Source organism: Taudactylus pleione, unplaced genomic scaffold, assembly GCF_031769625.1.
Source record: "Taudactylus pleione unplaced genomic scaffold, aTauple2 ptg000256l, whole genome shotgun sequence".
Classification (NCBI taxonomy): Eukaryota; Metazoa; Chordata; class Amphibia; order Anura; family Myobatrachidae; genus Taudactylus; species Taudactylus pleione.
The window spans coordinates 4,714,921-4,741,710 of NW_028284658.1; the positions used below are offsets into that span (position 1 = coordinate 4,714,921).

The following is a 26,790-nucleotide window of genomic DNA, read 5'->3' on the forward strand; positions in this document are numbered from 1 at the left end:
ATATTAAAGGTGACGCCACAGTGTTTCCTCTTTCGGGTCAAATGGTGGACCATTTAGAGGACGCGTGGAAACAGCCTGGCAAACGGTACCAGCCACAGAGGCGGTTGGCGGTGGCTTATCCGTTCGCGGATAATTATTTTTCTAAGTGGGAATCCCCTCCACAGGTGGATTCTCATGTGACACGCCTAGTCCGTAGTGCCACATTACCCATGCCATCCATGTCTTCCCTAAAGGATGCTACGGACCGCAAGCTGGAGATCTGCCTAAAGTCCGTTTATTCCCTTGCGGGGGGCGGGGGGGCAGTGGCAGCTAGGCCGGCTATGGCCATTTGTTGGGTTGCCAGAGCTATGGAGCGCTGGGCTGACACTTTGGAGGCGTCCTTCGATTCCGACTGTTTGGCTGAATAGACGGAGTTGATCGGCAATCTCCGGGATTCGGCCACTTATATCAACAAAGCGGCCTTGGATATCAGTACCCTGGCGTCTCGGATTTCTTCGGCAGCTGTAGCTGCTCGTCGCACCTTATGGTTGCTATCTTGGAAGGCGGACGCTGATTCCAAAAAGGGCTTGGAAGCGTTGCCTTTTAATGGAGAAGTTCTATTTGGTCCGGACCTGGACAAAATTGTAGCCACACTGGCGGCAGCCAAATCTGCATGTCTCCCGTCTGCTGCAGTTCCTTCCGGTTCAGGTACGTCGTCCTTTCGGCCTTATAGGGCCCAGGGTAGGCCTAAAGCACAGTCCTTTCCCCGACAGGCTGGCCCCAAAAAATCGTCCAAGCCCCGGTGCAGGCCTGGAGTACCAGACGTCCGGCCCCTAAGCCAGATGACAAGCCTGCGGCCTGACGGTCCGGGCCTCCCTTTGGGGGATCCCAAAGTGGGAGGCCGCCTGCTGCAGTTCGCCCGGTGTTGGTCAGTCACCACGACAGACACTTGGGTTCTCGAGGTGGTTTCTCACGGGTACGCCCTCTCCTTCCGGCACAGACCCCCGTCTCGATTCTTCACCACGGGTCTGCCATCATACCGGAACAAAGCCTTGGAACTGCGGAAGGTCTTGCACACTATGCTCCAGGCTGGAGAGTTATAGTGCCTGTTCTATTCTCCCAGAGGGGCCAGGGTTTCTTTTCCGATCTCTTTTTGGTGCAGAAACCCAATGGGTCGTATCGTCCGATACTCAACCTCAAAGCTCTCAACAAGTCATTGCGGGTGCCGAAGTTTCGGATGGAGACCCTACGGTCCATCATTCTGGCGCTGGAACCTGGGGACTACATGGTGTCGTTGGACATACAGGACGCTTACCTGCATGTCCCTATTCGTTTACGCCATCATAAAACAGTTCCTCAGGTTTGCAATCCGCAACGACCACTTTCAGTTCTGGGCGTTACCTTTTGGCCTGGCGACAGCACCACGTGTTTTCACCAAGGTGATGGCGGTCATGGCGGCTTCCCTACGGCTGCAGGGAGTCCACATGTTACCGTACTTGGACGACCTTCTCTTGGTGGCAGGATCTTCATAGCTCCTTCTACGCCACTTGGACCTGACCATTGCGGTACTGCAACAGCACGGCTGGTTAATAAACCGGCAGAAGTCCACCCTGATCAACGGATTCTGCACCTCGGAGCCTTATTGGACTCCGGACAGCAAAGGATCTTTGTGACGGGGGAAAAGATCTCGGCCTTGCAGTTGAGGGTGCGCGGTTGTCTGCAGAGCCGCCGGGTGTCTCTGCACTCGGCGATGAGGTTACTGGGCCCCATGGTGTCGGTATTCGACATGGTGGAATATGCCCAGTTTCACTCCAGACCTCTGCAGCACCTGATCTTGTCCAAATGGAATGGACTGCCTCAGACTCTAAAATCCCAGACGATGGTGCTCACTCAGGAGGTTCGCCTAGCCCTTAGCCTGGTGGTTGCAGACGACCCATCTCAACAAGGGTCGTCCGTTCTGGGTGGCGATTTGTGACCTGTTGACAACTGACGCCAGTCTTCGGGGCTGGGGAGCAGTCTCTGGTCCACACTTGTTCCAGGGCAGGTGGACTCAGGCAGAAACAGAGCTTCCAATAAACATTCTGGAGCTCCGCGCGGTGTTCAATGCTCTCCAGCAGGCACATCGGGTTCTCCAAGGTCACCCAGTGCAGGTCCAGTCGGACAACGCTACCACCGTGGCCTACATAAATCGGCAGGGAGGAACCCGAAGTCGGGCGGCTCTCGTAGAGGTGTCCCGAATCCTGGTATGGGCGGAGCGCAATCTCCCGGCCATATCAGCAGTATTCATCCCGGGAGTGCTAAACTGGGAGGCGGACTTTTTCAGTCGCCAGGACGTTCATCCGGGGGAATGGTCCCTGCACCCAGACGTTTTTCAGCTGCTGGTGGACAGGTGGGGTCTTCCAGAGATCGACCTCATGGCGTCCCGGCACAACAACAAGTTGCCGGTGTACGGGTCTCGAACAAGAGACGAAAAGGCGTCTCTGGTGGATGCTCTGTCCGTCCGGTGGACGTTCTGGTTCGCTTATCTGTTTCCTCCGTTTTCCCTTCTTCCGCCGGAAATTCAAACAGGAAGGAGGGACGCTTCTGTTGATAGCTCCTGCATGGCCCAGACGGCACTGGTTCTCAGACCTTCAGAGTCTGTCCGTGGACATTCCTCTGCGGTTGCCGCTACGACCGGACCTTCTGTCACAGGGTCCCTGTCTTCACCCGGACCTGACTTGGCTGTCTTTGACGGCGTGACTGTTGAGACGGCCATGTTAAGGTCCAGGGGGTTTTCCAGCTCTGTAGTGCGAACCATGCTAAGAGCTCGGAAACCGTCTTCTGCGAGAATATACCATCGTGTGTCGCATACGTTCTTCCAGTGGTGTCGACCGAGAGGTTATGCACCTCGGGAATTTCGTCTGTCTAGAGTGCTAGCCTTCTTACAAGCGGGACTGGACCATGGGCTTCGCCTTGCTTCTTTGAAGGTGCAGGTTTCTGCCCTGTCTGTCTGGTTCCATCGTAGGATTGCTACAATCCCTGATGTGCACACCTTTATGCAAGGTGTTCTGCGAATTCAGCCGCCTTTTGTTCCACCTGTGGCGCCTTGGGACTTGGCTGTGGTCCTGAGGGCTCTCCAGGGACCGCCGTTTGAACCACTGGGCTCAGTGGATCTTAAATGGCTAACAGCTAAGACAGTTTTCCTTCTGGCCATAGCTTCGGCCAGACATGTTTCTGATTTAGGGGCTCTCTCTTGTAGACCCCCTTTCTTGATTTTTCATGGGAACAGGGCAGTGCTGCGCACTCGTCCTGAATTTCTTCCCAAAGTTGTTTCCCGGTTTCATATTAACGAAGAAATCGTTGTGCCGGCTTTTAACTCACCTGGCCTTTCAGTGGGTGTGGCCACTTTGGATGTTGTGCGGGCCTTAAGGACTTATGTTGACCGCACTTCTTCATTTAGGAAGTCTGACGCCTTGTTTGTCCTCTATGGCTTCCGTAAAAAGGGTTGGCCTGTTTCAAAGCAAACTTTGGCAGCTTGGATCCGTATGGCGATTTCAGAAGCTTATCTTCATGAAGGCCTGCCGGTTCCACCTTCTGTGAGGGCTCCATTCCACTAGGTCTGTGGGAACTTCGTGGGCAGCTCGACGTGGTGCTTCTGCAGTCCAGATCTGCAAGGCGGCCACGTGGTCCTCTGTCCATACCGTTTGTGAGGTATTACGCGTTTGACACCTTTGCCTCTCAGGATGCTTCCTTCGGGTGGCGGATTCTCCTTTCAGCACAGGAGCGTCCCCCACCCTTAAAGGATACTGCTTTGGGACATCCCCAAGGTATCCTGTGGATACCGTATGGACCCTGAAGTAGAAAATATGAGAGATGGTAAGAACTTACCCTTAGCTCTATTTCTACGAAGTCCATAGGGTTCTACAGGACTCCCGCCCTGTTGCACCTGTGCTGCAGATGGGCTTTGCTCTGGTCACCGGTTTTTCCGTCTCCCTCTGGTTAGAATGTGATTCTTGTGTGTGTCCAGATCTTTTTTCTCTCTTCCTTCTCCTCCGGCCTATGGCTTGGCACGTAACTGAGATGCCTTGGCTCGGAGGCGGGGTATAGGAGGGGGACCCTAGTGCATCCTGGGAGGCTGAAAACTTTACTCTATGGTGCCAGATGCCTGACGTCATCACCTATACCCAAGGTATCCTGTGGTACCCTATGGACTTCGTAGAAATAGAGATAACAAAGGTAAGTTCTTACCATATCTCATATTTTTTTCTACTTCAGGGTCAATAGGGGGTCCACAGGGTTGACCTTGGGGTATAGCTGGATCTGGATCCACGGGCACCACGCAGTTAAAGCTTTTGCTGCTCCCAGGATGCTCCCAATTGATAAATTGGAGAAAGTCCTTGCAGTCGGGCTGTGATGTTGGAGGTGTCTCGCATCCTTGCTTGGGCGGAGTGCCACATTCCAGCAGTCTCTGCGGTCTTCATCCCCGGAGTCCTCAATTGGGAGGCAGACTTCCTCAGCCGTCACGACGTGCATCCCGGGGAATGGACGCTTCACCCAGAGGTGTTTCAGCTACTCGTGGACAGATGGGGGCTGCCGGAGCTGGACTTGATGGCCTCCCGTCACAATCACAAGTTGCCTGTTTACGGGTCAAGGACAAGAGACACAGGCGCATGTCTGGTAGACGCGCTGTCGGTGATATGGCAGTTTTAACTGGCGTATCTGTTTCCTCCGATATCCCTTCTCCCTCGGGTCCTGCGGAAATTCAAGCAGGACGGCGGCACACTCGTGCTGGTGGCTCCAGTGTGGCCCAGACGTCCTTGGTTCTCCCGATCTGAGGAGCCTCTCCATCGACGCTCCGTACCTTCTTCCTCAGTGTCGGGACCTATTGTCTCAAGGGCCCTGCCTTTACACGGATCTGGCTCGGCTGTCTTTGATGGCGTGGCTCTTGAGACAGCCGTCTTAAGGTCTCGGGGCTTCTCTGGTTCGGTTATTAGTACCATGCTCAGGGTACGCAAGCCTGCTTCCGCACGGATTTACCACAGGGTTTGGCACACTTGCTTTCAGTAGTGTGAGTCCAGAAACTATGATCCTCAGGTGTTCCGAGTTTCTAGGATCTTGGAATTTCTTCAATCAGGTTTGGACCTAGGCTTACGCCTTGCCTCCCTGAAGGTGCATGTGTCTGCGCTGACCGTGTGGTTCCAACGAAGGATCGCTACACTGCCAGATGTTCACACTTTTTTTCCAAGGTGTTCTCCGAATCCAGCCTCCCTTCGTGCCTCCTGTGGCTCCTTGGGACTTGGCGGTGGTTCTTCGGGTCCTGCAGGGTCCTCCTTTTGAGCCTCTTGAGTCGGTGGAACTCAAGTGGTTAACGTTTAAGACTGTTTTTCTCCTTGCAATTGCTTCTACCAGGAGGGTGTCAGAATTGGGGGCACATTCCTGTCGTCCCCCTTTTCTGATTTTTCACCAGGACAGAGCAGTGCTTCACACTCGTCCTGAGTTTTTACCTAAAGTGGTTTCGAAGTTCCACATCAATCGGGAACTTGTGGTGCCAGCTTTTCAGTCACCTGATCTTTCAGCTGGTGAGGCTTCCTTGGTTGTAGTCCGTGCTCTCAGAATCTATGTGGACCGGACTGCTTCCGTTAGGAAGTCTGATTCATTGTTTGTCCTCTTTGGTTTTCACAGGAGGGGTTGGCCTGCCAACAAACAACCGTTAGCCCATTGGCTTTGTTCTGTTTGTGTGGCTTATGCACAGGAGGGTTTACATCCAGCTATATCCCAAGGTCAACCCTGTGGACCCTATGGACTTCGTAGAAACAGAGATAACAAAGGTTAGTTCCTTACCATATCTCTCTTGTTTTTATTATTGTTATAATATACATTTTTTTTATTCATTATTATCCATTAATTATATGGAGCAACAAGGGTTCCGCAGCGCCTTGCAGAGTACATAAACAAGCATACAAGAAAAACCGTGAATAACAGGACAAGGATATGATTTATAAACATTGCTGCATAACTCTTAAATAAGCAGTGTGTCAGCAGCCAAGTGTTAGGTGTCAATGTGGGGAGTTAGCAGTAAATGAGTATAAGTAGGCAAGGAGAAGCACGTGCGGAAACGGGGCCATGCTCGTGAGGGCTTACATTCTAAAGGAATAGGCAGACAAAAAGGAGTGACACAGATGGGGTAGATAGAGCATGCAGCAGCAGGATAAGATGAGTACTGGAAAGCTTTGTGGAAGGTGGGTCTTGAGAGCCCATTTGAAGATTAGGAACGAGGAAGCAAAGTAATAAAGTTATTTAAAGCTAGGGCTAAGGGGGACGATAAATGACTACTCAAAGGTGAACAGGTTGGAAGAGGCAAATAGCATGAACCTCGAATGTAAAGAATGAAAAGGAGGGTTCAGAAGGTGAGTGTGAGGAGTGACCAGAAGATAGAAGGACCCCAACACCACTACCATGGAGATTCCCGGGCCAGGGGGTGTGAGAATGTGAGGCCCCCAAAGAAGATGGTTGCAGGGGAAGTGGTGTCAGAGGGGCAAATCCAGGATTCCCTGATAACTAGGAGATTTAGGAAGTTGGAGATGGATGGGGACCAGATAACTATAGATAGATCTGGCATTCCAGCTGGCACAGGAGATATGGACAGTGTTAAGAGGATAGATGAGGATGAGATTAGGGTTGCTGTATCGTGGAGGTGAGATTGATTGGTTAATTTAGAGAAGGGGGATGTGGAGATGTGGCAGGGTTCTGAATGAGGAAGGGTGACAGCAGGTGGTGGGCAAGGTGAAGGTTTAGTGTAGTGTTGGTGGAGGAGAGGTGACTTGGAGAGAAGGGAGTGATAGATAATGGAGTAATGGGAGATACGGTGAAGAGTACTATTTGGGATGAAGGGTGACGGAGGAGAGAGGGGGAGGAGAAGGAGCAGACTATGGACGGAGGAAAGAGGTGGGAACTGTTTGTAGAAGAGAGAATTACAGTATGTAGCTGCTGAATGAGGGGGGAGTTGAAGAAAAGAGGGACATGGGGGGGAAAAAATAGCAGTAGTAGTAATAAGCATGAGATACAGGAACAGTAGAGTTAAAACTTCTAAAATGCAGATCAAAGGAAGAACAGTGCTGGTAGATATAGAGGCACAACTACAATAGTATATTGTAAACAAAAGGAGTATAGAGCTGTGAAGTTGCAGGACTATAAAATTAGTCCTAATTATAAAATTAGGATACAATATTCTTACAAATGTGTGGGTGTGAAGCAATGGTAGATATTACAGTGCTATTCAGATAAATTGACAGTGGTACAGGAATGATTTAAACTGCACCATGTAAAAAAACATGCATATAAAAAAAATAAGTGCAGCAGACAGTGGTAGTTGCTTGCCATGTAGAGGCAGGGTCTTGCGAAAGATTTGTCCAGATTGTAATGAAAGCTGGTGGCAAGGTGTCCAGAAATTACCATTCGTAACCTACTATTACTGATAACATCTATAGGTTGGGGCAACCTAAAACAGTCATGAAACGAGTTACAGAAGTAGCCTCTTATCTGTAGGTCACAGGATTACGGCTGATGGTTGTTTTGTAGGGTGTTTTAGGAAGAATGGTGTTTATTGCTTATTTGTATCCATTAAAAGCGTTTATACACCACTATGGGTTAGTGATGATATAGCTGGAATAGAGCAGGGGTATTCACTTTGCGGCCTCCGGCTGTTGTGGAGCTAAGCATCACAACATGCCCTAATAGCAGAACTGTGGTAGGGCATGATGGTATGTGTAGTTCCACAACAGCTGAATGTTGAAAATCCCTGGAATAGATGATTGTAGACTTTTATATGGCAGCTCTCAAATATGTTTTGACAGGTGATAATACAGCCCCCTGCTTGTAAAACAAGTTTAAAGTTTCTTCACCAATTCCTGTTGGTTTGCATCCCTGGAGAAGCAGTTCAGGCTATTTCTGCCAGATCGGCCCATCCGCACACTAGTGTGCATGACTGTAGGCCCTCAGCTGCTAACAGTGTTTGCTCCTCACTATCCACTAGGTAATTATGTATGACATGTATTCAGCATGTAAATAAAAAAAAAATATACCAGACAGTACCACTTCAGATTTAGCTCTGGAACAACCCAGTTTATCTGACCAGAAAGAGAAAATGGGCACTTCTATTGCAATGAGACTATAAAGACAGGCAACTCCACAGAAAATGTAAAATACCCACCACCTGCTTTTTGAGAGAGATCAGAGAAGCAACAGCTGTTGGGTTTAATGTCTTATTGTTTAGGTGGTCTTTCCTTTGTGAGAAAGTCAGCCTAGTAGGAGGTTCTAACTGATGGGTCCCACCCCATCTAGCTATATACAACAGTCACCTCATAATCACTGCTGTGGTGGCTGATGACCGCAGTAGATAAATGAAAATTAACATTCTTTTGCTGCCATAAGCAGTTCTGCGATGATTTTTCAATGCTCCTGGGGGCAATTGGAAAAAGCAGTTTCTTATCAGGCTAGGGTATATAGAGGGGAAGGATTTTTACTTCAAACTCCTACTCCTACCCATAGATCTGATGTCCATCAATACAATGCAGAAAATGCCTTGTTGGTGAGGCCTAAAAACAGATTTGTGAACCCTTATGTTGAGGATGTAATGAAATGGTAGCACTGTCGGAGAGAATGCTTCCCTTTTTAATCTGCTATTTTCCTGCACAGAACTGACAATGCAGTGAAGAATCACTGGAACTCAACCATCAAGCGGAAGGTTGAGACTGGGGGTTATCTGAATGGGAGTAAAAGCAGTGTCAAAGAGGAAAAAGAAGACTCTGGTTACCAAGCTGCCGTGGCATCGGTAAAGCGACACACCGTCTTTAAAGTGACCTTTTTTTTTTTTTCTTCTCCTAGATCTGGAGCTTATTACCATTAACTGTTTCTTTTACAGACCGGTTTGCAGGAAAAGGTTGACTTAGTAGAAAACATTCCCGCCTCTGACATAGTGGAAGTAAAAATAACAGAGGTAAAGTCTGAGCTGCTAAGTGAAGGAGAGGATGAAGATAGCGCACAGTCCAGTCCCTCATCAGCTGTGGCTTCGGTGAGCTCCGGTCCAGAGAAATGGATGGTGGAGTACATCAATTACCTAGTGCCAAACACAGACATGGAGTCGGTATGTAGCAGGTGTAAAACTACCCATTTTCCTAGCAAGTGCAATATAATGGGTCAACGCCCCCAGTGAGTTTTGTTGGTTGAAGTTTATTTTCTTCATCTCTTCTCTATGGCAGCCATTACTTTGGGTTAGTACCACATTCTCCTCGGTTTAAACAGGGAATTAGTTTTTTTCCGAAGAGACCACCCACCTGGTCTATATATCCCAGCTCCCTCCTCTTCCCTCTTGTCCTATTTTTCCTGTCATGGACATGGACAGCCTGGTGATGGCCGGCGACTTGGTCAGCAGGGAACCTCAGCCAAAACCTTTATACAGTCCCCATGTCAAGTCCTTCAGTGGTGAGCAGAGTACAGTGTGCAGCCGCACGCCAGAGGGGACCTGTGATGTGGCCAGACCAGGATGCCTTTTGCGGGGCGGTCTGTGCATGCCCCCGGCCTGTTAAAGGACCTAAAAATGGCACTGCCCTTCGTTTGTAGACCTATTTCCATGGGCAAGATGGCGAATGTTAAAGCTACATTATAATATGTTAAAATACAGTCAGAAGCCTCTCTACAGTACACTGTACAGCTGGAACAATCCACAAAAAGAGTCTGGCTCATTGGAACACTGGTCAACTTTGCTATCACAACCACAGTACCGGATATTAACAAGCTCATTACGTTGGGGGGCAGTTCTGTTACAGCACGTAGTACAAGGATGTTGGACTCAATAGAGAAATTAGCCCTGTATGGAAAGCAATAAGTAATCTACAGAGCCAAAAGCCAGGCTCTAATGAGCGAAGTAACAAGAATCATGGCATGGGCAGTTAAATCCGCACTCAATGTACCAGGCAAAGAAAATGTTATAGCATACTTTCTCAGCAAACAGCAGGACCTGCTGGGAGAATAGGAGCTGAATACACAGGTAATCCAGGCCATAGTGAGGTTTGGTTGCCCAGAAATAGACCTCATGGCAACACCTGAATACAAAGCTGCCTCACTACTACTTCAGATATAGTCTACCAGGGACACAAGGCATAGACACTTTCTCACTATGATGGGTGTTTCATCTGGGTTTTGTACCCACCATTCCCTGTGATAACTTACACTCTGAAAAAAAATCATAGAAGAGCAAGTAGAGTTGGTACCAATTCTGCCTTACTGGCCTAGAAGAGCTTCATTCTCAATCACTTGGGAAATGGCGATAGAAGAGCAGTGGATATTTACCAATCTGATCTATTGCATCAGGGGCCACTTCAACTTTCAAATCTTCCAGGCTCCATCTTGATGATGTGGAGTTTGAGCAGGAATTGAGCAGGAATTGTTGAAAGAAAAAGGACTGTGATCAATTAATTCAACTCCTTATGCAGACAACAAGTGTCTTCGCAAGTGTACTTTAGAATCTGGTGAACGTTTATTTCTGGACAGGATCTAAATTCGACATAATGAAAGCAGGAAAGTCATGTCTTGCACAGAAGGATGCAGTTTTATTGATACCGCTGGACCTTTCATAAAGCTATCGTGCAGGAAATGCATCTGTGCCATCCTTCTGGACAGAATGTTAGCAGGAGACTTGGATAAGATTCTCAAGCCATAAAGAGAATTTGCCCACAAATTAGGTCACCCCTTGGAACCTAAGTGTAATACTTAATGTTCTGATGTCACATCTGTTTGAGCCTTTGTAGAAAGCCTTTATAAAATTCCTAACTTGGAAAGTGGTATTTTTAATTATCTCAGCCAGGAGATCGAGTGATTTACAGCCCTATGTGCAGAAGTCTTTCTTTAATATACCATGCCAGACAGTCGTACGGAGTACAAATCCAGCCATTCTGCCAAAAGTAGTATCTTCATTCCACCTGAATCAGGAGATCACACTACCGTCTTTCTTCCATCAACCTAAGGGTGAGATTGAAAATAAATGACATACGCTAGATCTTGTAAGAGCAATATTTACTCTTGACTACCTACTCAGATTTGAAGGAACTTTGGGAAACCAGAGCACTTGTTTGTTCTTCCAGCAGATATGACAAAAAGGTTACATGCCAACTAAGAAAACCATTGCGACCTGAATTAGAGAATCAATCTTCTTCGTTTATAAGAATTTGTTTTTTCCTGCTGAGGCAATACCAGAATCAATCTTCTTCGTTTATAAGAATTTGTTTTTTCCTGCTGAGGCAATACCAGCCCCTACGTCTGTCTCCAGATAGGATCCCCGTCGTCTCTTTTGCCATCGACTGATGGGGAGGCATATCCTCGGACAGAATACTTTCTGGAAAGAACATCAAAGGGTATATTCCTGAAGGGCACTGAAAGGGAATGTGAGGTAGTCTGGAGGGCATAGTAAGTGCATGTCGGATGGCCTGATTGCATGTGGGGAGGACGGAGGGGCATTGAAAAAGCATGTGGGGATTGAATAGGAAGGATATAAAAATTACATACTATGCTACACATTAATGCACACAATTCCCCACACAGCTGTAGCAAAGCATTGCGACTATATGTCCTTCAAAATTCAAATGTGCCCTCATCTGTGGTAGCACATCATTCAGGTGAAGCAATGTCACACCAGTATTGCACTGGTAGAAACAGAAGAGATCAAGGGTTTATAAACCTAGGTGGAAAGTTTGACCAACGTTCATTGATGGAAAACATATGCTCTATTTATAGATCACTAAAGACTGTCAAATAATGGACTTGTATTCAGTAACAGGTTACTTGTTTTAAGAGAAGACGCAAATACACGTCTGCTGATTTAAATACATCCACAAAGGTGAAATTTTAACATGCATTATCGGCAGGAATGTAAGCCAGATGGTTGAAATTACGTACACTACATTTTCAGCCCGATTTATAGTTTGGTCCATTGAATGTTGTCCAGCACTCCTCGTCAGGACACTTTTGGCCACAGGTGCAGCATACATCCTCAGGCACTTGGGCAAATGGTCAGAAACTGGCAGGAATGGCCGGCGTTCCCGGAAACGGGGCCGTGTTGACCCCATTTTCCGGGAGTGGTAAAGCTAAGGGCTGTATCCACGGACATAATTTCCTGGCCCCGCAAGCCGGCCTGCCTGAGGTAAGCTGAGGCTTACTTAGCTGGCTGGCGGTCAGGCGCCGTCCACTGTCGCGACTAATGGTTGCGATTGTGAGCCTAGCCTACGACCTCTGTTGCAGTGCTGGGATCACACATGCAGCAGGAGGTATCAGACACCACGTGCTGCATTTTGCATTTTAACAAGAATGGAATTGCAGAGGTGCTTGCATGCAGCTTTGCAATTCTGACCTAAACTGAATCACCCCCATAGTGTGCTAGATACTTAAGATTTAGGTGTTGGTATGGGGAGCAGCAAGGGGGATCCCAACCCCAGAATCTCCAACACAATGTAGTGCTGCGGACCAGTATTCTATTTAAGACCAGACAGAAACAAATGAAAAAAACTAAAGAGAAAATATACACTAAGGAGAAAAACAAATGACCCATAGGGCTACAGGTCAAGTAAAAAAAACAAAACGTATAATTCCGCCAGGCCAAGAAACAAGCCAGTGGCCGCACAGGATAGGTGTGTGTGTATATGTATGTGTATGATATATATATATATATATATATATATATATATATATATATATATATATATTACACCCACATACACACCCCCCCAGAGGGCGCTATACATAAAAAAAAAAAAAATATTAAAATAGAAGTGATAAAATCATGTGATAGGATCAGTAGGTTGTCTTTACTGTGTCTACAAATCCTTTCCACTAGGATACTAGGAGGCTGATATGTCTGGCATGTTCCTAAAAGAAATACCTTCTCGCCAAAGATCACCCAACAAAAAATAGGCCCAATGGCCGGACCATAAATAATTGGCAATTTATCTTTTTTCTTTTTTTTTAATAAAAAACTGCTTACAGCATAAAGAAGGTAAAGTATCCACAATCACAATACAGTTGCGGTGATGATCTAATCCTGCTACCATCTTTATGGGTGTGAGCTCGATTGGCAGGATTCTCCCGCTTGGTGTTTGGACATTGCACCAGAAACCCTACGTGTTTTGTCCGTAAATTGACTTCTTCGGGGGTAAGAAATCAAGAATTATAATGCAATGTTATGATTCATTTACTGGAAATCGTTCATAGATCATTCATAACTATAGGAAAAAATTAATTGCATAATCATGCAAAAATGGGACTTCAAATCCAGTGTATAAGTGGATCCCAAAATATGGACTGGATTCAAGGAGTGATGTAGAACAATGTGATAGTGCCCTCCAAACATATGATTGTTCTCCAAGTGCAAGAGACGCCTGGTATAGAAGGGGCCAGGCAGTCAAGATGCCGACAGACAATTCTCCACCGCCGATGCCCCGACCCAGCAGGGAATCCTGTCAATATACACACTAGCCACTCAGGAGAGGGTAAGGAGCCCAACAACCACATAGGTTGGTTTCAGAATGTCTAGAATGGGGTATTAGGGCTGGGGAGCTTGCAAATTTGCCTGCTACTCCATGGCTGACTTGGAAACCGCCCTAACTCTTGCAAGTAATGTTTTATTTGGCCTGGAACTGGACAAGATTACTAGCCAGTCATTGGGGAAAAAAGTGTTTCTTGCTCCCCATTAATGATCTCAACCACAAGGGCTTTTGGTTTCATTTGTTTCATTCCACAGGTAAACATAAGTTTAGAGGATAGCAAAGAGTCACCAGGCTTTGTCAGCTATGTTGCCAGCCTCCTAACCCTCTTCATGATGGGCAATATGCCCACTCATGACATCAGTTGATTTCTCTTCTGGAATCATTGGTTTAATTCCACTTCAGAATGTCTCATACCATACCACTAGCTTTCTTGTGACAAAACAAAGACTGGCTCTGAGAAGGGCTTGAGATTCTGGTCACATCTTTTTTTTTTTTTTTTTTTTTTCTCTAAAAACCAGACTGATAATTTTTTGCTTATAATTTAATAAACCTGAAATCTGTAAACACTCAAATTGGGGTGGGCAGGTTTAAGATGTTGTATTTGAGGTCTGTAAAGATGGGATTTAGCACAGCAAGTTCATGGTCTATATAGACATCAAGGATTTGTACTTCAGTTCAGATCTGGGTAGGGCACTGATGTCTTCTCAGGATCATGACTTTTATGGTACTCATTAGATGTCCAATAGAGTGACTATCCTTCCTTACCAGGATTCCCTGTTGATCAAGGAGGGGGAAAGTCCTCCTCTTTACTACAGATTTTGAAGTCCTATTGGTGGATTATCAACTATTAAGTTATTTATATAGTGTTCACACTTTCCACAGAACTTAACAGAGTATATTAAATAATTCACATCAGTCCCTGCCCAAGTGGAGCTTGCAATCTATTTTCCTTGGCGCATGTTCACAAACCTATACATTTGGGTACTTTTTTTTCAGTTGCCAAGTAACCTACATGTATGTTTTGTATTGCGGGAAGAAACAAATGCAATCATTGAGAGAACATTCAAACTCCACACAGATAGTTCTTGGTTTTAGTGTCCACCAAGGGCCTCGGTGCTGTGAGGCAGCAAGCTAATCATTACACCATCGTGCTGCCCATAACTATAGAAGAATCCAAGATCTCTTGTGAAGAGTGAGAAGAACAGGGTAATATGTTAAGTAGAACAAAATGTTCACACAATCTCAGTGTGTTTTGCAGCGGAGAACTAGGAAGCAGATTTTCTCAGCAGACCTGTCCAGCAATCTGATTAATCGCCTTTTCATCTGAAATGATTTCAGCAGATCATGGAAAAATGTTAATATGGGGGTGTCTCGGTGGAAACACAAGAATTATATACATCCGGTTCCAATCAATAGATTTGCAGTTAAATGGTGGACTGTGTCCAGGTTGACATCAACTGGTAGACATGCAATAGGTTGACTGGTACAAAAGATCAACATTTTTGTATTTTGGGGTTAGGGTCGGCCTCTAGAAGGGACGGTTAGAATTAGGCACTTATCTTGACTGTTAGGAATAGGCACTAGGATTGACGGTTACAGTTAGGCTCTTACCGGAGGGTTAGGGTTAGGCACCAAGGAGAGGGTTATGGTGAAAAGGTTAGAAAACAAAAACCTTTTGACCATGTTGACTTTCTATACCTGTCGATCTTCACCCATGTCGACCTTTTGTACCTGTTGACCAGTTGGTGTCTACCTTTTTATACTGTAGATCTTCTGTTCATGGAAAAACTGTCGGTTCCATTGAATTTTCTCCTAATTTACCTGTTCCCATGGTAGCAATGCTTCCATTGGATTTAAAGAAGGTAATTCTAATGTCATCGAACTGGCCAAGAAGGTTGTGGCACAGTGACTTTCTCAATATAGCAGCATGCCCCATCTGTTGTTCACTCTTTTAAGATAGGATTAGTTAAATCAAAGACTGTTTCCTCTTCAGGGTTTAACATGGCTGGGTTTAATGATGTGGCTGTTTAAAGCTATTATTAAAGCAAAGGGCTTAATTTACAGGGTTGGACCATGTTTAAGGCCACAAAATCATTATTGGGCAATAATTTTCGTCCTTTTTTTTTTTTTCTGTTGACCTAATTCTTGTTCTTTTGCAGGAAGGTTTGGACAATGCTTTGAGACGTGCTACTTAAAACTTCATATCTTGGCACCCTGGCATTTAGAACAAGCTTGCTTGTTTTAAGTGCAGGTTTTGATACATGTGCAGCATCCTAGCTTCAGTGGACTTAAAGGTGCCCATCCACTAGACTATTAAGTTGAGTGATTAAACGATAACGATATCGTTCATAAATCGTAAAAATGTCTTAAAGGACCAGCGATGCGCGCTCCTGCTTGTTGTTTAGACATCTATCATTGGGCAAACATGCTGGACAACCTGAAGATAACGTCAGGTTCAGCATGTTTGCAGATGATTGATGTGCCTAGCTGAACGATTGCTCGTTCAATGTAGACACATCCCAGACTGACAAACAACTGCACGATTACAATGTCGTAATTGTGCAGTCGTTTGAGGTCTGCTAGTGGATGGGCAGCATTAAACTTCGTCTCAACAGCTTTACAACATCCACCGCTTGAACCCTTGGATTCAGTGCCGTTAAAGTCTCTTAATGAAAGGCTGTTTTCTTTTGGTTATCTCTATAATGAGAAGCATATGAGAGCTTTTAATGATCAAATCTAATTTTTCCTGAAAACAGGGCTATTCTTCAGGAAAAATCTTCCTTGGGCATATTGTGATTCCAGATTTAGAGCTTTCAGTCTTCAGGGGAGGGTGGATCAGAGTTTCGTGAAACAGATGACCTTTTGGTTCTCTGGGATGTCAAGAAGAGGGTTGGCCTGTGTTTAAAGTATACCAATTTGCTGAGCACTGCCTGGTATCGTGTCACAGAGACTCGGCTGAGCAGCTATGTTGAGCAGCCGACTAGTCTTCTGTTTATAAGTTTGTTAGGGCATACGAAGTTCAGGTTCTTGCATCTAAATATGCAAGTTTTGAATGGAAAATATTACTCAACGCAACTTTTTAACGTACCCACCCATAGGGCATCTTTGGAACGTCCCCACAGTTCTATTGTCCCCAAAAATAATGATGGTCTTGTAGTTGCTTTAAACCTTTTCTCTGAGTTGCTTGAACAGCCATTTTTTTTTTTTCTGCAATTGTTCCTTTTTAATTTACAAAGTTGATTGTCATATGATATTGTTTGCACACTCCTTTCCTAGGCTTAAAGACTTGGGGTCCCATTTATCAATAATTGCATTTGCAATGCGACCTGGGAGTGATATTCACGACCATGATCGCATTGCAGAATGCGATCATAGCGCCGGGATATATATGAGCACCCACAGGGACATGGGGGCCGAAAGGAGCCTGTAACTGTGATGTGCTCCGAGTGAAGAGACATGGGCCCTCATTCAGAGCCGCTCGCTATTTGCGGTCGTTCGTTCTAAAACAAGGGGTGGCTATTCAAATGAACCGTTCGCTAATTGCGGTCTGTTCACGCCTCTAAGTCTGAACGAGTGAGCAAAACTTGCGGTTGTAATTTTGAAAAATACGCCCCTTGCCGCTCGCACCATACGTCATGTCCGCTATTTATTAGATTAATGAGTACATCGAACAGCGTATGAACTGCTCGCTATTCTTGTGGCTGGTTTTTTCAACCGCTATCTTGCGAGCAGTTCTGAGTAAAGAAAAACCAAGTGACGTGGTCAATGACGCTGCTGTATTAATTATGCACTCCCTTAAAATGCCCGTTTTGACCTTTAAGCACGCCTGCGTTCGAATTCCACACCCCCGTTTTCAAGCACCTTCCCCTGTTACCACCCACATGCGCCTCCTTCTGTCACTCAAAATAGCAGGCATTCGCTATATAGCGAACAAACTATTTTCGGCCGCACTGACTGGTTCGCGCATGCGTATTAAAATCTGTACGCATGTGCAGATGTGCGAACATCGGTCAGAACGAGCGAGCGGCTGCTTACGAGCGGCTCTGAATCAGGGCCATTATCTCCACTTCTGTACCGGACTCCTACTTATGAGAGATTTACAGACCACTCATTCGTGGCGGCCGGAACCCTCTCCGAGTAATTTTTACCAAGTTTAGCACATAGGCTACAGCCACACAACACCATCTTCAGATGGCATTAGCTGTGGGGGCTAAGCTCTGGAATGCTTTACATTCCAGAGCTTGGTAAATCTGATAGCATCGCATCCTACATAGAAACCTATGGGAGTTGTGGCTGCTGTCGGAAATGGAGGGACTGCAGCAGATATCTGAGATCTGTTGCTGTCCCTCCATAATGCATCTGGGGGATATTAAATATTTGCAGGTTTCTACTTCAGGGTCCATAGGGGGTCCACAGGGTTGACCTTGGGGTATAGGTTGGGAACCAAATCCGGGCACCACGCAGTTAAAGCTTTTAGCTCCCAGGATGCACTGGGTCCACTCTCCCTATAACCCCACCCCCAAGCCAGAGGCACCTCAGTTTAAGTTGGTGCCCGGCCGGAGTCGGGTCACCGTTAGCGCAGGGGGAGCTGATTAGCAGCCCCTAAGCTTATTTTATTTTTTTAGGGACAAAGTTTTTTCATGGACTTTGGACTCTTCAGAGCGGCAGCGTCGGACTGTCCATAGGACGTCTAAGCTGCCGCTCCGTCACCCCGCTGGCGCTGAGACGCCAGTACAGATCTGGGGATCTCAGCGGGACCCCAGAGTCTGTACTAGCCGGACTCTGCGGGCGCCCAGGACTGCTGCCGGATCCACGGGGAGCAGGTAAGGTCGCGGATCACCGCTTGCGGTGATCCGCGCATTTCAAATGCAGTCCTGTGCCTCCGGTCTCAGAGGACAGACCGGAGGCGCCGGCAGTGGCGGCGGGCCCCCCATACCCCGTGTGTCCACTAGACCACCAGGGACTTAACGATCGGTGCAGGGAGCCGGCGTCCCGGGGGTTAATAGCCGGCCAGGGGAGGCAGCCTTCCCTGATACAGCGGCTCCTCCCCTCAGCTCAGCGCGCCTTTGAGTATCCATAGTCTGGCGTCGCTGAGCTGCTTCCTCCGCGGGCCACGCTTCCTCTGAGGTCTCCAGCGGCCATTTTATCTCTGTGGTGCAGCAGAAATCTCTCAGGATGGCAGTGAGTCCAGTCCCCCTGCGTACCTCACCATCAGGTCAGTGTACACAGCACTGTAGCCTTCCCAGACACTGAATCTGGGCAGTTGAATGCAGTGTAATAGTGCAGTATATTATATGACATGTTTATGTATATATGTATATATCTGCATTGTATGTGACTTATGCTAGTGCTGACTGTACTTTATTCTCTCACCTGTCAGTGTATATCTATCCCTTTTCTTTATCTGCCCTAATACAGCTGTACTTAGGGTGGTTCTGAGACCTCACATTTATATACTTGTTAATATTTGTGTGGTTTGTCACATACTGTTGCGTGCTGCACGTTGCCATATTTTAGATGGAACTGTGTGTTGCATACGCTGAAAATGGGTCCCTGCAGCTAATTTTTGGCATCAGTCAGGACCAGTATAGTGCTGCTTAATATTTCTGCCAAGATTGGTCAGATATGTCTGACCAGGAGATAGAGCGTTATACTGCACCCATTTTTACTATCCTGCAAGTCATGTGCTGCAGGTGTTAGTGCGGAGGATTTGACTCATAAAGGGTTCTGTATGTGGCGTCATCTGGTGCCGGCCTCTTTCACGACCCCCTTGGGCGGTTTGTTTTCTCGGGATCCTCTCAATTGCGGATCGCCGGGCGGGCCCCATTGTTGTACCTCACTTGGGGTTACTTCACCATACTGCCCTTTTCATCTCAGGGTATCTCGCAGCTTCTTGCACTCTTCCCCTGTGACACAGACTACCGCTCCCTGCAGGGGTTTTTCGCAGTATATGAATTCCCCCTGGTGCCACAATAGTCTGTCATTCCCCTTGCAGGGATTACCACAACAGCCACCCTGGGTGGATGTCGTTTTCTACGAAACGCTAATTGGCGTGGTTGACGCCCTGTGGTTACTTCCCAGTTGGCTCTGCCGTGAGCTGGGTACTGTTCGGGGCTCTTTCCCTCTTACACGGAGGGAAGCCTATTTCAGGTATTATTATCCCTGCTTTAGGGCTGGTAGCAGGTCCATTCTGGTTAGAGTGAATGTTGACCTGCACCTGTATCATACACCCTCAGTATTGCGTGCCTTCGGGTTACCTGTTGCTGACTAGCGGGTGGATCGCATAGCGGGACTCTGGCTGTTGCCAGATAGGAGGTGTTACAACAGTGTTTGGCCTCCTGTCCCAAATTCCCTGAGGGTCATCACGAGCCCCTCCTGGGGGGGATGGGCGTGTTACTCGTCTGATTACAGACGTTACTACGCCTCCCATTCCTGCGTGGTCGGATTCTTCGGATCCGTAGGTGGTAACTCTGCCTGAAATCAGTATACTTGCTTTCAGGAGTTGTTACCCATCCTACCATGGCTATAGCATGGTTGGTTAATACTATTGCATATTGGGTTGATGCATTTGTAACGTTTTTTCCCCTCCAACACGTCGGGGGTTCAAATGTATTTGGTCGCTCACGTAATATATGCTGTTGTCATAGGTGGAAATGCCTATATTGGATACCAGTCTCCTAACTTTCAGAGTTCCGGCTGCGACTGTATCCTCCGTAATACCCTATGGCTGCGCTCTGGGAATGCAGAGGTGCAGATACCATCTTTAGGGTTGATATTGTTTGGTCCTGACCTTGACAAGATTGTAGTAACATTGGCAGTATTACTAACAACAAGTTTACCGCTTTCAGCTATGCCCACTACAAGGCCTCAGACTAAGTCTGTTAAGTCATTTTTGTCCTCTGGGTCAGCCTAAAGGTCTGTTTCTTCGTAGACTGTCGGCATCTACAAGGGCCGACATATCCAGTACCGAGCAGGCCTGGACTGCCAGCCGATCCTGCTTCTGAACCTACGGATATCTCTTCAGTCTGACGGGACAGGCCTACAACTGGGAGATAACGATTTTCTCAGTTCGCCCGGTATTGGTGTCAAGTTGCCGTGGCTACGTGGGTAGGAGGGTACGCCCTCTTTACAAGGGCCTTACAGATCCAGAAAGCTATGCAGTTGTTGCGGTAAGCGGAGCTAATTGGGCCATCCCCACTATCTCAGTGAGGGACTGGTTGTTCTGTTTTCTTTCTGGTGCGGTGGCTGAATGGTCCTCTTTGGCCTGTTCTCTGTCTCAATTCCCTGAACCAGTTCCTAAAGCTACCTGGGCTCAGGAGGAAATCCCTATGCTCCATCATACGATGTTTGGAACCTGGGGACTTTAGGGTATCACTGGATATACAGGACGCGTGCCTACGGGTACTTACAGAGACCTTTCCTCAGCATGGGCTGAGGTTTGCTGTATCACAGCAACACTTACAATTTTTCGGGCTCTGCCTGTTGGGACTGTCCTCAGCCCCACAGGGGTTTACCAGCGTTTTGGATTTTCTGACAGTTCTTCTGTTCAGTATATCCCAATGCTCCTGTACCTGGACGGCCTCCTGCTCTTAGCGGGATCACCGGGGTACTTTACGGCCAGGTCAGGATGACTGTGGCTTCTTCAGGGTGCAGACGTTTAATCAACGGGGAAAAAGGACAGGGTCAGGACAGTGGCTTCCTTTTTAGCAACACTGTTCGTTGGGTGGCAATGACAGGTATGTCACATATTCGGACATAGTCCGAGGGTCTCCTCCCGACCATCTCGGCAGCGTTCATTTCAGGAGCTCTCCATTGGGAAGCGGGAGTCCTCAGCCATCACGACGTGCATCCCGGGGACTAGTCTCTTCCCCAAGAGAGGTTTCATCTCCTGGTGAGCAGGGGGGGCCCCCCTGAGGTGACCCTCATGGCCTTCTGACTTTATCACACTATGGTGTTACAGTTCAGCTCTGGGGATTCTGAAGCAAACTTCAGCGACTCTTTGTCGGTGAAGTGGTCCTTCCACTTTGTGTACCTGTGTTCTCCGGTCTCCCTTCTTCCTCGAGGTCTTTGGAAGTGTTTTCAATCGAGACGGAGATGCTTTCCTGCTGGTGGCTCCTGATTGCCCCAGATGTCAGGGGTACTTGGATCTTCGGAGTCTCTACATCGATACTCCATCCCTGATGCTTCACTGCCCGGACCTGTTGTCTCAGGGTCCTTGGTTTTGCCTTGGACCTGGGTCGTTTGTCTTTGACTGTGTCCTTACAGTGGTCTTACGGCTTCCCTGGCTTTGTCATCGTTTGAATGATTAGAGCACATGGATCAGCTTTTGCTGGGACCTACCACAAACTGTGGCAGCCATAAATCTTATGGTATTGTACCTGTCGATACAATCCTCCGGTGTCCAGGATTTCCAGATATTCTGGCATTCCTTCCGGCTGGCTTGGGTTTCACACTTGGCCTGGTCTTCCTGACAGTGCGGATCTCTACACTGTCAGTATGGTTAAGATATGGAATTGCTTCACTCTGGTATCCAGTTCATCCTTTGGAGTGTTTTCTTGATTATGCCTCCATTTGTCCTCCCTAGGGACTCCTTGGGAGTAAGTAGTGGTTCTTCGTTACCTCCGGGGACAGTCAATGGAACCGCTGGTTGTGATAGCCATTACATGGTCTATTGCTTAGGCTCTCTCTTTCTCTCAGGGTGTTTATATCAACCAGGAGAGTGTCTGAATTGGGAGCGTTCTCATGTGGCTCCCTCTTCTGGAGGGCATCATGTCAGGGTGGGAGTTGCTCTCGCCCTGTGTTTCTTCTTAGTGGTTTTCAGGTTCCATATTATTCTGGAACTTATGGTACGGCCATTCTGTCCCCAGTCCTCTCGGCTGGTGTGGCCTCATTGACTGTGGTCTGGCCTCTTTGGATTTATGTGATCCGTTCAGGTTCCTTACGGAAATCGGACTCCTTATTGGTGGTCTGAGATTTCTGGTTTTCACAGGAAAGGATGGCCGGCCTATAACCAAATGTTGGCTTGGATGGCCTCGTAGGTCTTCCTCAGGGGCCTACCCATGGGTAGGCCTTCCTGTTGTTGATGCTTGTTTTTTCTCGGGCCATGTGACCCTCGTGTGCGGCTCGCTGTGGCGCCTCGGCTGTTTTGCCTTACTAGGTGGCCACGTGGTCTTCTGTCCACACCTTTTTAAGGTTCTAGGCATTGGTTTCCTTTGCCTCTCAGGATGCTTCCTTTTTGGCGACGGATTCTCCTCTCAGCACAGGAGCGTCCCCACCCTTGGTTGAACTGCTTTGGGACATCCCCAAGGTCAACCCTGTGGACCCCCTATGGACCCTGAAGTAGAAAACAAGAGATATGGTAAGAACTTACCTTTGTTATCTCTGTTTCTACGAAGTCCATAGGGTCCACAGGGCGCCCGCCCTGACGCACCTGGCTTCATATGGGCTGTGTGGCTGGTCACCGGTTTTCCGTCTCCCATTTCGGTGAGTATGGTTATTGAGTGTTCCAGTTTTCTCTCTCTTTTTCTCTCCTCCTCCGGCCTTTGGCTACTTACAAACTGAGGTGCCTCTGGCTTGGGGGTGGGGTTATAGGGAGAGTGGACCCAGTGCATCCTGGGAGCTAAAAGCTTTAACTGCGTGGTGCCCGGATTTGGTTCCCAACCTATACCCCAAGGTCAACCCTGTGGACCCTATGGACTTCGTAGAAACAGAGATAACAAAGGTAAGTTCTTACCATATCTCTTGTTATCCCTCGAAATCGTGTGTTTTCGGGGAATGTCGCAAATATTTAATAATAAATAGCTCCATTTGTGTGGTTAGTAAAGGAATGTGTTAATATTATTGGCTTCTAGATCTTGGGGGCACAGCCACTAGTACATTTTGTATTCATTGTTCTCCAAAACTATACGTTTACAGTTTGTTAGTGTGCGATTACACAGGTAAGCAAAATCTCTGAGCAGGGAAGCTTTGGAACTTTTCAGCTTTATGTTAAAAATTTATGAAATGTATGCATTTATTTTTGTAAATGCAACTTAAGTACTGGTGTGCCAGGCTGTGAAAGTCAGTCACAAAATAAGTTTTATTTAAAGCTCGTTGTTAAAAAGCCTGAAGTTCTACAGACCAGTCCCTAATGGTGCATACACACGGGACGATCGACAACGATATCGTTGTACGATGTCCAGGGTGTGCTGGACAATCGATATCTATCATCCAGCACACCATGTACCCACCAACGACTGTAACGACCCGCGATTCCCTATAGTAACCTGGTCCATATCGACCAGGTTGACCTGTATGCATGGGCGATGGACGATATAGTTATCTTCCATGCGTGCCCGCGCATCGCAGGTCGTTTGGCCACCGAAAAATGGACGATATGAATGATAACGATATGATCAATATCGTTATTCATATCGTCCATTTTAATCGTACCGTGTGTACGCACCTTAAGATTACCCATCAAATGCTGTCTTTACTATGAGGCCAATAATCCAAGTACGAAAGTTGGAAAGCATATTATTTACAATGGCCAGTTCTTCAATTTTATTGGGAAGGAGTCTCAAATAAAAAACAAAATATATGAAAGGTTTTTTCATTGTGACTTGTTTGCTTTTTCCAGTGTCTGCAATAATGTTGCACTTGCACAGGTTATTTTCTCCCTCTTATTGATCTCATGTTAACATTTCTTTCCCAGGACACTGAAGGTTGGTGTGACCTCACAACATTTGATTTTGCAGAGGATTCAGCAGTAAGCGATGTTGGCAGCCCGACAGCTGCTTCAACATCTTCGAAAGCTTTGACACCCAATGTTACAGAATACCGGCTGGATGGACATACGCTATCTGACCTCAGTAAAGGCAGCAAGGGGGAGTTAATACCCATTTCTCCACGTCCCCAACCTGGATTTGGAACACCACCTTCACTGCTCAAACACCACAAGAAGAGGAAAATTACATTATCACCTGTCACAGAAAAATCAGTCAGCAGCAATGCCTCCATTACAGACACAAACAGCATGACTCCAAAAAGCACACCTGTTAAATCGCTGCCCTTTTCACCATCACAGGTATGACTACAAGAAAAATTTGATGTGAAAATATAGACCATTGTAGCTTCCACAGAGTTTAAGTACTGATCTGTTAAAATATTCTGTGAGCCACATTGTTTAACTTGGTGTTGAATGTGGATTGTGTACGTTAAGTATGGAAATGATGCATTGGTGACATTTAAATTGCTGGGACCAGGCTGTCAAACATGAGTTTTACTGGTTCACATTGCTATTTTATGGGCACTGAAATATCTATAGCTTGGAATTGTCAATTGTTCCTGGAGTTTTAGATTATATTTAAAATGATATGGTATCAGTGCTCCCCAGATTGGATGAAGACACGAGCGCTGTGGAGAGGGCACAGGAGCTGGGCACTTAAAAGGTTTATCTCGTTAAGTGAAAAAAATTCTCTCCTTCCCTCTGCAACTCCTCCTCTTTGGCTTTTGTACCCACATAAGTTGTAATGGGATGCAGTCTGGAAGCCGATGGACGAAAGGCCGACCACCGGCTTCCCGACTGTCTAATCCCGGCAGGGGTCTAATGATGGTCGTCAAAATCCTGACTCCTATCATTATCCCTATGCCGGGAGCCCGACGCCGGCATACCGAACGAAAGTAAGCCGGGCGGCGGGCGCGGACAGGAGGATGGTTAGGTTAGGGGCTCCCAGGGGACTTAGGCTAGGGGGGGGGGGGGAGGTAGGGATAGGAACCCCTAAGGGAAGGGATAGGGGTGGGGGGGAGAGGGTTAGTAATAGTACAAAAACGTACCTGTCGGGATCTTTCTGTTGCTGGTCTTCGGGCGTCGGGATTTGAATATGCGTCCTGCGGTATTTCATACCGATCCCGTTGTAATGCAGTGTGAGCTTCAGCATTACAGGCACTTAGCAGCCTGGACCCTTTATTTTCTGTCTATGAATTGTAGATATTGTGGGAAAACTAGTTCTTGATTTGTTACTGTTCTTGTGTTATTACATGTACCCGTTTGGCTGGATAGTGGTATAGATTGTTTTCACAGTTTTGCTTGGTAATGGTCTGCAAGTTCTGGAGGGATACCCCATATTGAAAGTTCTAAAGGTGAATGGAGTACTCCATTTTCACACACACATGTACACGCACAGAAGCAGGCAGTGGAAGAGTGACTTTCAAGCTGTCTCTGGTGGTTCTTAGTACAGGAGCTGAGCCACTCTCCAGGGAAGCTTCATTATAGCAGGTGTTAGCGGCGTCCATTGCCAATGGAAGTAAACGAAAGCCGCCAGAATTGGGTCAAAGGATGAAGCAGCTCTTTTCCCAGATCAAGGGGATGTCAAGAGTGGGCTTGCTCAATTACCGGGCAGTTCCAGACATCTGCTAGCATTGCTCAGTGGCAGCCACCTTTCCCCCCTCACTTGCACAGGGAGTTCGGTTGCAAGATAAATATATGCCTAGATGTCTTATCCAGACTGGAACAACCAGGACGGGCTTAGGAGTAGAAAGCCCACCAGAAGCTGCCTTCTGCATCTTGCTGCGAGTGCACTAAAAGGCGACGCGAGTGTTTACCTGTGGGAACAAGGCAGACCCATGTATGAGAACTAGCCTTCATTCTTTAAATGTTTTGAAGATCTTCTTTAGAAATTATTTTGAAGACTTCTGTTTCTCCTTATCTAGAGGCATGGTGGGGGCCAAGGAGCCTGTAAAATAATAATACAGAAAAAAAAAATGTGTGTGTGTGTCCACATTTAAAGCTGTTACATTGCTGTGACTGAAAATACAATACACAATCCAAGATGCAAGTGCACACTTTTGACCCTAGGACATTGGTTCCCAAACTGGGTGCCTAAGGGCACTTACAGGGGTGCGTCCAGTTGGTGGTCCAGGACCAAATAAAATTAGTTTTAGTCAGTGTGATAGGCAAAATCAGTGCTAATGGCTGCCAGTCAAAAAATATATGGACAAAAAGAAGCGCAGCCCTGTCATCCACCGCATAACTGACCCTAAGGGTGACATATAAGCACAGATTACTTCATTTAATTTTTGCTGAATTTCTCAATACGAAACTTTTGGCTGTGGAAAAAATGCTGATACTCTAGGGCGCCGTGATTCGAAAAAGTTTGGGAACCACTGCCCTAGGATAATAACATTTCTGTTGAACTCTGCAAGTATATAGATTTTTGAAATAAACATTTCAAAAAAAAAAAAAGAAAAAACGTTCGTTTCTTAGAGCGCATTTTGGGTAAATTGAATGCCCAACTACCATGGCAAGGTGACCTATATTAAT

General features: G+C 46.9%; 1 protein-coding gene across 1 annotated transcript in view; it reads left to right on the top strand.

Annotated features, from left to right (window-relative positions):
* Window positions 1-26,790, top strand: part of MYBL2 (MYB proto-oncogene like 2) — an 83,599-nt gene that overhangs the window by 24,389 nt on the left and 32,420 nt on the right. Inside the window, exons 6-8 of the mRNA XM_088480605.1 lie at window positions 8,653-8,788; window positions 8,879-9,100; window positions 24,184-24,555. Coding sequence (XP_088336731.1) covers window positions 8,653-8,788; window positions 8,879-9,100; window positions 24,184-24,555 — 730 coding nt within the window. The remainder of the gene's footprint in view (window positions 1-8,652; window positions 8,789-8,878; window positions 9,101-24,183; window positions 24,556-26,790) is intronic.